Source organism: Mustela nivalis (assembly GCF_964662115.1).
Source record: "Mustela nivalis genome assembly, chromosome: 7".
NCBI classification, from domain to species: domain Eukaryota; kingdom Metazoa; phylum Chordata; class Mammalia; order Carnivora; family Mustelidae; genus Mustela; species Mustela nivalis.
In genome coordinates this window covers 44,169,116-44,182,130 of record NC_139026.1, presented here as the reverse complement: position 1 = coordinate 44,182,130, position 13,015 = coordinate 44,169,116, and the positions used below count along the sequence as shown (strand labels likewise).

The window sequence follows — 13,015 nt, the reverse complement described above, 5'->3', positions numbered from 1 at the left end:
ATGCTACGTGTTCTCAAACTTAAATGTCCCCAAAAAGTGAGCAGACCTCTTGTTCTGTCTATTAAAAATTGGTGTGTAAACGTCATGTTTTTAAGGTACATAGACCTTTCTCAGTTGCCCTTGTATAAAGGGTTCCATTTGAATGGATGTGTCCTGTTAAAACACAACTCTATCTACAAATATTTCATCAGAAAGTGCTGATATTCCTAGAAGACACATTAGCTTTCTTGTATTTGCAGCTCAGAAATTGGAATGATTGGAAGATTAGAACTTACTTTGCTCTCATGTACCATAATATAGTGAATAGTCAGATACAAGGTGAAATTAATATATAGGAGCATTTCACTTTAAAAAGTGTCAAATATCTGCCAATACACAGCCTGTGTAGGGAGTGGTTTTGTCTATCAGGGCTCAGCAGAGTGGGCATGTATAGTTCAGTCCCAACCAAAAAATGTTTGGTTCCTACTGTGCTTATTTTGTATCACTTGAGAGTCCATGGTCTCTAACCAAAAGCTAAAAAGTTTGAGATTTGGAAATGTTTAAATTCTTGACAAATAGAACTGTCTTCTTCATTGACTTCTACTGCTCTAGCAGTCCTTAAACACTGGAGTTCATGGAAGTGCTGTCCAAGGTACTCTATCTTTTGCAGATTGTCCCTGCTTTTAATTGCCATCTATTCCAATGGTTTCAATTGCTCCCAAATCTAGATCTCTTACTCAAACATTTTGTCTAAGCTTCACTCTATGATAGACAGTTGCTTGTTTGGTCCCCCTACTGAGGTGTACCTGCAAAGCTAAACCTATCATTATCCTCTTGTCTTCCTTTCCTCAGTAAATATTATGGCCATCCACCAATTGCTCAAGCCAGACACTTGGAAAACTACAGATACCCCCTGATCATGTATGACAATTAGGCCTGAGATATTGTCAATTTAACAAGTCCTAAAAGAAAGGTGCCACAATGCTGTAAGGAAGCATTAGAAAACCTCTTATAATGGGGGCTGAGCCTTTGCTTCCAAAACCTCAGAATATTTTTTATCTTAATTCTGAGAGTATGGTAGTCTGTGATAGGTATCCTTAGCACAACAGAGATAAATCAATAAAATGAGAAACCTTTCCAACTCACCAATACAAACTGCTCCTTACTGTGGGTCATGAGTCAAGAATTTATGTCTGTGGCACAAGGATTATGCAATCCAGGTGAACAACTAAATACTTCAATTTAATGTCTACATGAAAACACACTAATATTTGGGAAGCATTTCAAAGAAATCTGGCTCAGTTTCTAAGCATGAAAAAGGAGAATGCCAATGTCAATTGTGACTGACTAGACCAAAGGAGCTGTGTGACATACTGTTAATGCCCATGTTTTTCTTATACTCCTCTTTCTTTTGTTGGGATTTCCTTTTTTTTTTTTTTTTCTTATAGTGAACTAGGTTGCTTTAAAGTTGAAAGTTTTAAAATATTTCTTCCTCAGGCCTTAGATCGAAAATATAACAATAATTCCTAAATCTAATTTTAGAGGAGTCCTTTTTTTTTAAATGTACTACAACATAGACCTCCCTGAAACATTTTGAGCCAAATCAGGTGGCATCTGATATTATTCTGCAGTCACAGCTCTTTGCACCTCCTTGGCTCCCTGGAGAAATGTCCTTGAAATGGTCTGAGATCTTAATGGCAACAAGATAACATTGGTCAAATGGAGCCTTTGAAAAGGATTCTTAAAAAAAAAAAATCTGAAGAGTAGGATTTCTTAAATTATTGCTTATATAACATCAAGCCTTTTTTTTTTTAATCTTTCTAGGTATGGAGAGGCATTATTTATGAATTCCAAACTCATTAGTGGAGTTACAGAATTTCTTAATACCGAAGGTGAACTCAAAGAGGTAAATATTTTAATATAGGAGTTCTAATGATTTTCTTTTATAAATATATAAAATTATACATTTCTTTTAACCACTTTTTTTCCGACAGACTCCTATCTATTTCTTTAAAAAACACACGTTCATGCTAAAGACTTGAATTAATTCATTATTTGCAAAGGTATTTCTATTGTATTAAACATGAAATGTCTTCGGGGGGCACCTCTGTGGCTCAGTTGGTTGAGAATCTGACTCTTGGTTTGAGCTCGGGTCATGATCTCAGAGTTTTGAGATCCCCTCCTGGGGCTCTGTGCACCCAGTGCAGAGTCTACTTGTTCCTCTTTCTCCCCCTCTGCCCATCCCTCTGTGTCCCTGCACATGTGAATGTTAGCTTTCTCTTTATCAAATAAGTAAATACAATCTAAGAACAGACAGACATAAAATGCCTTCTAGAGGTGTTTAAATATAATGATTCTCAAACTCCAGGACTCCAAATCCACTCCCAATATCTTTGATCCAATCTGCTGCTCCTGGGCTGATGATGTGAACCCAGGTTGGGATCCTAGAAATAACAGAACCATCCTGTCACAATGACTCAGCATTAGGGTACAAAGGATCAAGGATTGTGTTAAGATATAGAACTTGAGTCTCCCTGCTTCATGTTCAGGCAGATTACAGGGTGTGGATCACCAGGTGTGATTATAAAGCTTCGTGCTATCTATTCTGTTCAGTGGAATGAATTCAGTGTATGAAAGAGGATATATCTGGCAATATATATTGAGATTAATAGTTTGTTGAAAATTCTGCTTGATTTAATCATACATGAATTTCATTAAAGAAAATGAACAATTCTTTAAGGACTAGTGTCCAGTTTAGAGTATATCTAATGTTTCTTTTTTTTTTTTTTCCTGGTTTATTTCTCTGGAAATTTAAACCAGCTTCCCCGCCCCCCCCCCCAACCTTTAACTCACATTTGTAGAAGAGGGGGTGTGAAATGGGGAGGGATAAGTATGTAGGAGGGAGGAAAAACATATAGATACTTAAAAAAATTTTTTTTAAAGATTTTATTTATTTGAGAGAGAGAGAATGAGAGAGAGAGAGAGAGAGCATGAGAAGTGGGAAGGTCAGAGGGAGAAGCAGATTCCCTGCTGAGCAGGGAGCCTGATTTGGGACTCTAGGATCATGACCTGAGCTGAAGGCAGTCGCTTAACCAACTGAGCCACCCAGGCATCCCAATACAATTTTTTTTTAAGATTTTATATATTTATTTGACAGAGATCACAAGTAGGCAGAGAGGGAGACAGAGAGAGAGAGGGGAAAGCAGGCTCCCTGCTGAGCAGAAAGTCCGATGTGGGGCTCCATCCCAGGACCCTGGGATCATGACCTGAGCCGAACGCAGAGGCTTTAACCCACTGAGCCACCCAGGTGCCTCTAGATCCTTTTAAAGGATTCTGATGAGCTGGGCTTCAACCATCTACTTTTTTTCTGCTGCTTCCCTCCATTACAAAGGATTGCTGAGATTTGGCTTTGACAATCATGGCTTCCTCGATTCTCACTCATCGAATATCTGGGCTGTGACCCAGAGCTAAACATATCCAGCAGCATTTCCCTAGAAGCATCACCCTGGCACCACCCTTAACATCTTCTAATAGTGCCGGTGTTGTATGACCATCCCGCATGCCCTGACTTGGATTCTTGCACGTGACGAGCTAAGCTAAGCTAAGTCTCTGATTGTAATGATTTGAAATTCAATTTTTACCCCTGCTGTGTGTTCCCAACCCTAAAGGATTTGGTTCTGAAAGCCCCAGCCCAATGTTTTACTAAATTTTTTTAATGAAGGAAGCTAAATGAGAAGGACTCCTTTCATAACCATAAGAAACAATGAAAGAACAATTAAATGAATGATTGCTTCCAATTTTCTCTGTATTTAAATGAAGTACTTTTAATTTCTTGATTTTACATTCAATAATCAGTGAGTAAAAGACTCATTTAGTCACAACCTATGAAGCCACTGAAGTGAGTACCTTCTCCTGTCTTCTTCCCAGTATTCTCTGCCTTTGCCTCCTTTCTTGCTGCCTCACTTCTGTTCCCGCTTCCTTTGCTTCACCCTCAAACTCTTATCAGTCTTTTCTACTTTCCTTGTATCAGGTATACCCAGGCCCTGGGAAAACATCTTTTAAATGGATATTTATTTGACTTTATTGTATGCTGACCACTTTGTTTTACTTACTTCTCACATATTTTTAATATTTTTCCATTTGATTTGTCATTTGAAATGTCCTTGTAATGAAAAGTGCAGTTTCATACCTGAAACTAAACTGTGGTTTTTATTCCATTATCTACACAGCAGCTAACCTCACACTATCTGGCTGTGGCATGAGTTAGGAATCACTTCCCGACATGGCCGCTTGTGCTGACTTTCTTTCTTTTTTTTTTTTTTTTAAAGGTTTTATTTATTTATTTGACAGAGAGAAATCACAAGTAGATGGAGAGGCAAGTAGAGAGAGAGAGAGAGAGAGAGAGAGGGAAGCAGGCTCCCTGCTGAGCAGAGAGCCCGATGCGGGACTCGATCCAGAACCCTGAGATCATGACCTGAGCCGAAGGCAGCGACTTAACCCACTGAGCCACCCAGGCGCCCCTTGTGCTGACTTTCTAGTTTGATAGTTGCCCTCTGAGGATTTTCCATACGTTCATTATCTCATCATTATCTTTAAGATTGGGGATCACTGTTATAGAGTAGGATGGCAGTTTGCTTTGCATTGCTCATTACTCCCTCCTCCCACGCCCATTAATGTAAAGCAGGTGAGGAAATTCCAGACTCATCCTCTAATAACCAATGAACCTCACAAGCAGAAAACCCAATGCCCTCCCTTTGGATGTGGGAATAGTCTTATTTTCAAGACATTATATAGATCAAAAGGGAACCGGCATCTTTATGAATTCTGAAAACTCAGCTGAGGTGTTAATGACCCCATCAGACCCAGGGGCATTCAGTAGAGAAATAGGAGTAGTTGCAAGGTCCCTTCCCCAAAACTGCCTTCTAGTACCTGAAACTGGCAATTTCCTTCTAATTATTTGAATTTGAAAACTATTTCTCCATGAAACAGTGTGTTATTTCCTTAATTTTAAACTAATGGAAGTACAACCTGAGGGAGCGACAGAAGCCCTTTGCCAGTTTTTCATACTGATGTCTGTTGAGCAATTCTCCCCAGAGCTCCTTTTTCTGCCTCTTGAATCTCATCGGCAGCCCTGTTGTGGAGGAACATAGATCCTGGGCATCACAGACATCCCATTTACAGTTTTAATGTTGAAAATATAAACCTCATAATAGGGCAATAGCTAATTCAATTCATTTATATGGTTACTGAGAGTATATTATGTTTTGCAATTTACTCTACAAATAATTTATTTTGTGATGTTTAGGGTCTTGGGTACCCTAAAATCAGAGTTTCTTTTTAAATGTGAAAATGCCTTCTAATGGAGAAATTAACAAACATGTCTAGAAATTTTATGCTAAGAACAGGAAGCACAAACAACTCTGACATCTTACTAAATGCTATTTTATAAAAATGTCTAAACTTGCAACATTTTCAAATAAAAGCAGAAGATGGCATAAATATTTAGGAAACACAATAATAAAAGCTAATAACAGCAGAAAATTACCAAAGAACTGCAGAAATAAGCAAACCGGAATGCCAAGTGTCTTCCGTCTACCCTGTACCCTCTAAAGTCAGGCAAAGGGTCTGGAAGGTGCTATGATCACACACCCCGGGACCTGTTAGATGGCTGCTCTGACCACATGTTTGCCAGAAGAGCTGCAGAGGAATCTGGGCATAAAATCAATTTGTGTCAACCACGGAAAGTGGGCCATATGTGTTCTGATGAATAAGCTACTCCCAAGATTCATTCAAGTCACCTCAGGCTCTCTGAGCTCACGAGGCTAGTACTTAGTGCACTTAAATAGTGATTTAAGAAATGAATCCCTGGAGACCCACCACTTACATTTTTTATTGATGGTTCTCTTGCAAGATAATCTGACCTACTGTCTTTGTGTCAATAACACATTCATATTCAAACCCATAGTTTGCCTTTGAGGAGGACTTAAGTGTTTTACTTCCAGTGTTAAGGCTGGCTTGCTCTGTCTTCCATCAAGGGGCCAAGAACATGCTGTACAGAGTCAAAGTTGCCAGTGGGTCATTTATCACTCACTATCTGGCATATTTAGTACTGCTGAGGAAAGCCTGTAATAATGCAGAATGTATTTTAAGAGCAGCAAATATAATTTTTTCCTGATTGACATATATTATGTAAAGAATACCACTATAATGAACATATGTGATATATACATGTATGCTGTGATATACATATTTGTGTAATAAAACAATTCAAGACATAGATCATGATGTATTACTTGTTGCTATAGGAATATAGACTGAACGAATCCAAACATATAAATACCAATGAATTATTGCATTAATCAGTTAAAGTTTAAAAATATGATTCAGTGTTTCCATTAGACTTCCTTTTAACATATGTGTGTCTGTTACAGGCATATGTGTGTGGCACGGTGCCTGTAATATTGAAGACATTCAGTAAATTCCCATGTTTTCCCTTCTTCCTCTTAGCATGTGTAAATTTGGTAAAATGTCAAATCAATTTTCAGGGTAGCATCAATAAATCTTTGCTATATGTTGGATATTTTACATATTTGTTATCAAAGCATAGGGATTTTGAAGTCTTATAAAGGATATAGCTCTGCGATGAAGTCATCCATTGCTAATGACGTGGAGGGGCATGGGGCTTTGTAGGAAAGTGGAGGGAAAACTTTGAGAAAACCGATGGGTATCATGTAATCAAAGTAACACTGTCATAAACAAACCGAGCTACCAATGAACCACTTTCTAGATTAACTCAGAAAGGTATTAAGAAGTCCATTTTAAATGTCCTTCCCCCTGTCCCTGAGTCAGTCTTGCTGCACTACATTTCGCTCCTGGCATGTCCTCCATGTGGCACCCACCATATGATGAATCACACCCACACTAATTACACCACTAATGTTTCTGTGTTGCAAGCTGATTTTTCACATTTGCCTATTAGCATTGAGATTGTTGGTTGGTTGCCAGTTTCTTAACATATTGAACAGAAAGACTGCTAGAAAGACTCTTGAAACAAAATCCCTGAGCATTCCCAGAATACGTGAACTCTCTAGAGAAAATCTTATATCCAGAAAAATATTAGCAAAATATCTTAAAATGGTAACTTATTTTAATTAAGTGCTCAAAGTCTCTAGCTAAATGAGTCCACATTTAACTATCTTTCATTCTTTCTAAGCTGAGTCACTTGGGCAACTGAAATGTCATTAATCATCCAGTTTTCACAGCATCGTTACTTTCTTCCCACCACCCAATATCTGGTAATCCTTTGCTGCTAAAGATAGTGTCAACTCCTTATGCTACTTATTTGGGGATGATGAAGAAGATTTGGATCGCTACCAACAAAGAGTGAGCTTTAATCCTTATCTTCAGTTTTTGAGGCTATTTGAACATTGATGTGCTTCGTAATTAGAACTAGCTTTGGCCACAGTCCGGTCAACCTATTACGAAAAGATAAATATGTCTGTTTTAATATTTACTTAGGAAACAAGAATCTGAATTTGGAACTCTTGAAACTGTAATGTCCACTCTTTTTTCCTTCTGGTTCCAGAAGATACTATACCACACTTAATGGGCACAATTTGTTATATTGTATTTCGTTAGTGAGCTCTCTTCCCGTATTAAATATGCCTTCTGTGGTGGCTGTGGCACTTCGTTTTTCATACAGTCTTGTTTACATACGTTAGACAGGAGCTTGAGGCATGCATATTTACCATTCAAAACTGTTTCTTTCCAGCTGAAGAACTTCATGAAGAACTATGACGGAGTAGCTGCTGCCTCATTCTTGAGAGCTGTGGAAACCGTGGAAGCCAACGTGCGCTGGAAAATGCTTTATCAAGATGAGCTTTTCCAATGGTTAGGAAAAGCTCTGAGACACTAAACTCTCTCTTATAAACAATCCAACTCCGAATTTTGGGAGAAGACCTGCTTTCTATGGAATGAGGAAAATGTGCTATGTGGAAAATGGCCAGATTTTCAGCATTAACGTGTGGGAGGAAAATTTTATTTATTTATTTTTTTTGGTTTTGGGGAAGTTTTTGGTTTGTTTCATTCATTCTGTTTTGTTTCTCTACTGGGTGTTCTTCTCTAAAGAAACTCTTGCAAGTGACACTAGCCATGATGGCCTCAGCTGTACATTCCTCTTTGTACAGGACCAAATATGATAGTGGTGCATGCTGATGTTGCCGTCAGTTCGGAAAAACATATTCAGAATATTTTGTGCATGGTTGTATGGTCCTGCCTGTGTTCAGCATGCTTACTTAAACTGTCTGATGTCGTATGTGTATATATGTTACATCCAGGATGGGCATTATACAAAAGCACAAAGATTATCTATGACAATCATTGTTGCAATGAAAGAAAAACTGAAAAGGAATTCTCTTCTTAGTCCTGGGCAATGTGGGAGGTGAAATAGCTCTTTAAGTGATCATTATCACTTCTTTCAGCAATTGGCTTGTCTTGCAATGATGACTGTGTAGCTAACTCATTTTCTTCGAGTTAAAGCCGTGTATATGTTTAAAAAGGCGTATAGATAGTGTATGCATATGTATATGTACAGAGGGAAGCCCTATATGTATATAGTATGTTGTACACTGCACTTCTGCAAAGAATCTCTTCCAATCAAAGAAACTTTATCTCTTTTTATAAACTTGTGCAAACTTTGAAAAGGCTGAAAAGAATTTATCTCACCACTCTCCACCATTTTCTAACGAAATTTCTCGACTCTTACAGATTCTTTTTCATCTATTTCCTGAACAACAGTCTATTCTACTACATGAAAGTGAATTCAAGCAAAATTTATGTATAAACACTCTTCTAATTCTCCAAAGTGGCAGAAACATACCCTAAATACAGATTCTGTCATCATTCTGGTCAAACTTCCTGTTGCATAAAACAATTGTGCACGTTTAATAATTATCAGTGCTGAGAAAATGTTTCTTTCCCATCTTGTTTGTTTTTCCATCTCATGTTGTGTGGTCCAGAGGGTTAAAAACTTTCTGTGTATGTGTGTGTTGGTCTTTGTGTCTGTGTCAGTCAAATCCTCCATTAAGTGATGGGACCTCAAGTAGGTCTGATACCATGTAATGACCCTTGGATCCCAGTCGTGCCATCCATTCAGAGGACAGTTATTTTCCTGGAGCAAAGCTTTTTCTTTGGCATTGACAGCTCTCTTCTACCTAGGAATTTTAAATAGCCCTTGCCATGGCTGTCTATTATGTAACACAAGTGCTTTTAAATGGTATTCTCACCCAGTAGGCCAGCTCTCCAAACATTGCTTAGATGATCTAAAATGAACATATTTTAAGTTTGCCGTTATAAAATACCAACACAACCAATGGACCCAAGCCAAAAGTTTGTGGACCACTTTTTATTGTCCTGAGGTTTTCCACTCCTCCAAATCTTCTTGCAGATTATTGAGAGAAATAGATTCTAATAGTCACTGAGCACTGGGGGAAAAATAGGTATTTTAAAAACCAGAGCCATAGATTTATTTTGAGTCTGTAGAAAAAAGGAGCAATTTCCCAATTCATCAAACAAGTATCACCTACAACTGAATTTTATCTTTTTAGCAATTAATAACTATTACTCATACCTAACATTTTCAGCACTTCATTCAATTAAAACACATGAATTTTAAGGACACTGTGTGGTATTAGTAAGACATAGTAATAGTAGAAAATCTAAAAGTCATTCTGCTGATCAGAAGTCGTGAAATTTAACTCGTACTTATCGCATATAAAATCCTTTAGGGACAAGTTCTGAGACATCACAATAATAAATATCACTCTGCAGTGCAGGTCCAAAACATGTACTGTATCACCCTTGGATTCATGAAATTGAGGTAAATAGATTAAAAAATTAGAGGTGGATGTCTTATTTTGTGTCATGGATTATTGAAAATTCTTTGTAGTTGTGACATTCTTTTTGAGTGAAATCTCCATTTCCAGATTTGAGTTAGAAAGCCTTTAAGAGTTCTTTTTTTCCTCCCCACTGTTAATAATCTTAATCCTCTTTCAGTATTTTAGTGGCCTTGAACAACTGGTTTAGCTATGGTGTCAAATCCTAAATGTGTAATTATGTGCAATGTTTGATACCTCATAGAATATCTGTTCAACGGTATAGTAGTATCAATGGCATCGAGATGGAATTTCTGTTCTACATATTTTTCAATGATTTATCCTTTCCAATGTTGAAGATTATATCAGGCTTTGACGTTTTTTAGTTGTTTAAATAAGTAATATTTTCAAAATAATAAAATGACCAATGATATCTCTTGGAATATTCTGTAAAATGTAGTTATAAAAGTCTATTTTCTACATAGAGTTTTTATCTTTTTTCTCTTCTTTGTATGTTTTACAAGTCCTATATATGCATGAAATAACAAACTGTTGAAATTGTTCAGTATCTAGGCTGAAATCTTTACTCTGCCAATATATATATATATACAACACAAAAGTTGGTTTCAATTAGGCAGGACTAAATTGTTTACCATACCGAATATTAAATAACTTATAAATAAAACTTTTTCCCCATTTTCACACATTTTCCCTTAAACTTTTCTTAAAATCTTCATGTTTTTAAAAAATAGTCGAGTACGACCTCTAAGGTTAATTTCTACAATGTGAGGTTGATTTCTGAGTTTCAATAACCCAGATTTTAATTGGAGCTTTTTTAAAATTGGAGCTTAGCTGACTTAGATTTATGTTATTTCTAAGATACTTTATATCATAGGACTGAGATTTTTGTGTCAGTGCTATTTACAAACATAACTGTAATATCTTACAAGGTTAAGATTACAACGTACTCATAAATTGCATTTCATTTGTGAAAAACTTCTACAAATGCTGTTTTATTGCTTATTATGCTTAACATAATAAATTATATTAGCCCTGATAGTCTGATGAGAAAACTGAGGCTCGGATTAGCAACAGGAACCTTGAAAATTACATAGTTGTTATCTGGGAAACAGGCACAATAACCTTAGCTTTTCAATAGAACCTTCCTACGACAAAACTAGAAAGACACTTTGAAATGCTTCTATCCATTGCACGAGTTGGAGGTTTTCCAAATACCAGAAAAAGCATCAAAACACGTGATGAAATAGGTCTACACTAATTATATTATTTTGTAAAGTCTGTGTTTCTAATGGGCATGATGTCAAACAAGTTCATGGAATGTTCATCAGCAATTCACTTCAGTCAGGATAAGCATCCTGATATTGTGACAAAACATATAGTTCATTAATTATAGTTTCCTTTTTTGATCTTTTGGTGAACACTGTTTAAATAGGACTTTAACATGGTTTATAATATGCTTTATTTTTATACATATTTCTCTGGTAAACTCTAACTGTAGTAACAGATGGTCAGACCACAGATAAAATGGTTTCCATCTAAATCAGTGAAAATAATATTCAGTAAAATGTTATGTAGACTAAATTGTGAAAAAGCAATGTTTATGCAGCTGCAATATAGGAATTCCTGAAGAAACTTACAATGATGTATTTAAATTAAAATCCACTGGCTGTTAAAAATTTTTTTTTTAATATAATTTTTTATTTTTTATAAACATATATTTTTATCCCCTGTACCCCACTGGCTGTTAAAATTTTAAGGAATTTTTTTTTTTCCCCTGAGGAATTGAAGACCTAAAATAGCTCAATTATTCTCAGGATGACCAAGAGGTAACCACATATACCTCTTAAAGACATGGTAAAAGTTTATATAATGAGATATTAGGATTCCTAAATAATTTTTCTTCCCTTTACCAGAGATCATAGCTGGATTATTATCATTTGACACTGCTAATTATATAGGGCAAAATTCAATTTAATTAAACAGATATTTATAGAGCACATTTTATTTCACAAAGCACTCTGTGAAGGGAAAGGAAGGAGGAGCAGAAAAAGGCCTAGAGGAATACACATCACAGTAAATGCAACAAACATAAATCATGAGCCAATCAGAGTGAGGGTGACATGAAAAATAATTACCTGCTACATCAGAGAAACTAAATTTTTAGGTATAGATAATATTGTGCATTATTTTTGTACACTCGTTTTCAAAACTTATATGGTACTTGAGGATAATTCTCAATGTTTGCTATCACAGCACTTAATTATGTTTCGTAAAAATGTGTAACATTTAGTAAGTATAATAAAACCACATGGTTTAAACTTTGTAATTGGAATATAAACTGGGATAGAATTTATCTTCAAGAAAAGCTATTTGAACAATTTAATAATATCAGTAAGGTGCAGGAAAGATGTTTAACCTACTTAGGAAAAGTAGTTCAAGTTTTCTAAAATGGGTTTAGCATACTATTTGTATATTCACAATGTGTTAATTTTAAGTTAATCATATATTCTTTAAAGCAGGTTCAACAATTCTTATCCCAGGCAAAAATGTATTTGTTCAAATTAGTACATGTGAACTTTTGAGTAAAGAAATGTACTTATAAAATATTTTAAAATTTCAAGTTTTAGTTATATAAAGGTAACCTTGAGTTCAATCGCTGTGAATTAATAAGGAATTATTTTATTAAAATAATTTGCTTAACGTGGTTTCTCTTCAGGAAAACACTAACAATAGGGAACTCTAGTAGCTTTTATTTTCAATTTTATTTTATGAAATTTTGTTTCAAAGTTTAGAAAAGTTTTTAGAGTCTTTATTAAAATTAAGCAGTTGGTGAAAAATAGATGTTCTAATTTTAAGTATACTATTTATGTATAAGTATATGCATTATATTTTTTAAAAAAGTTTTTCACCAAAGGTCTTATTAGTAGACAGTATGATTTTATTCAGATTTTGAACACATAGCACATTAAGGAACTTTATTTTGAATATTAAGTACTTTAAGGATAGTACACTGAAAATGTTTCTTTTTTACATTCTCAGTTCATGTACTAATGCACTAAGAGAAAAGAAAAATAATGACCAGTTCTTTATTTTTATCTGAATTAATTTTTTCTGTACTGTATTAATGTTAAACGAGATAAAAT

The 13,015-nt window shown here is 35.6% G+C and overlaps 1 protein-coding gene across 1 annotated transcript in view; it reads left to right on the top strand.

The window, feature by feature from the left end:
- Positions 1 to 11,544, top strand: part of TRHDE (thyrotropin releasing hormone degrading enzyme) — a 376,037-nt gene extending 364,493 nt beyond the window's left edge. The window contains exons 18-19 of the mRNA XM_082742838.1: positions 1,804 to 1,885; positions 7,751 to 11,544. Of these exons, the coding sequence (XP_082598964.1) occupies positions 1,804 to 1,885; positions 7,751 to 7,894 (226 nt within the window). The 3' untranslated portion in view covers positions 7,895 to 11,544. The remainder of the gene's footprint in view (positions 1 to 1,803; positions 1,886 to 7,750) is intronic.
- The last annotated feature ends 1,471 nt before the right edge of the window (positions 11,545 to 13,015 follow it).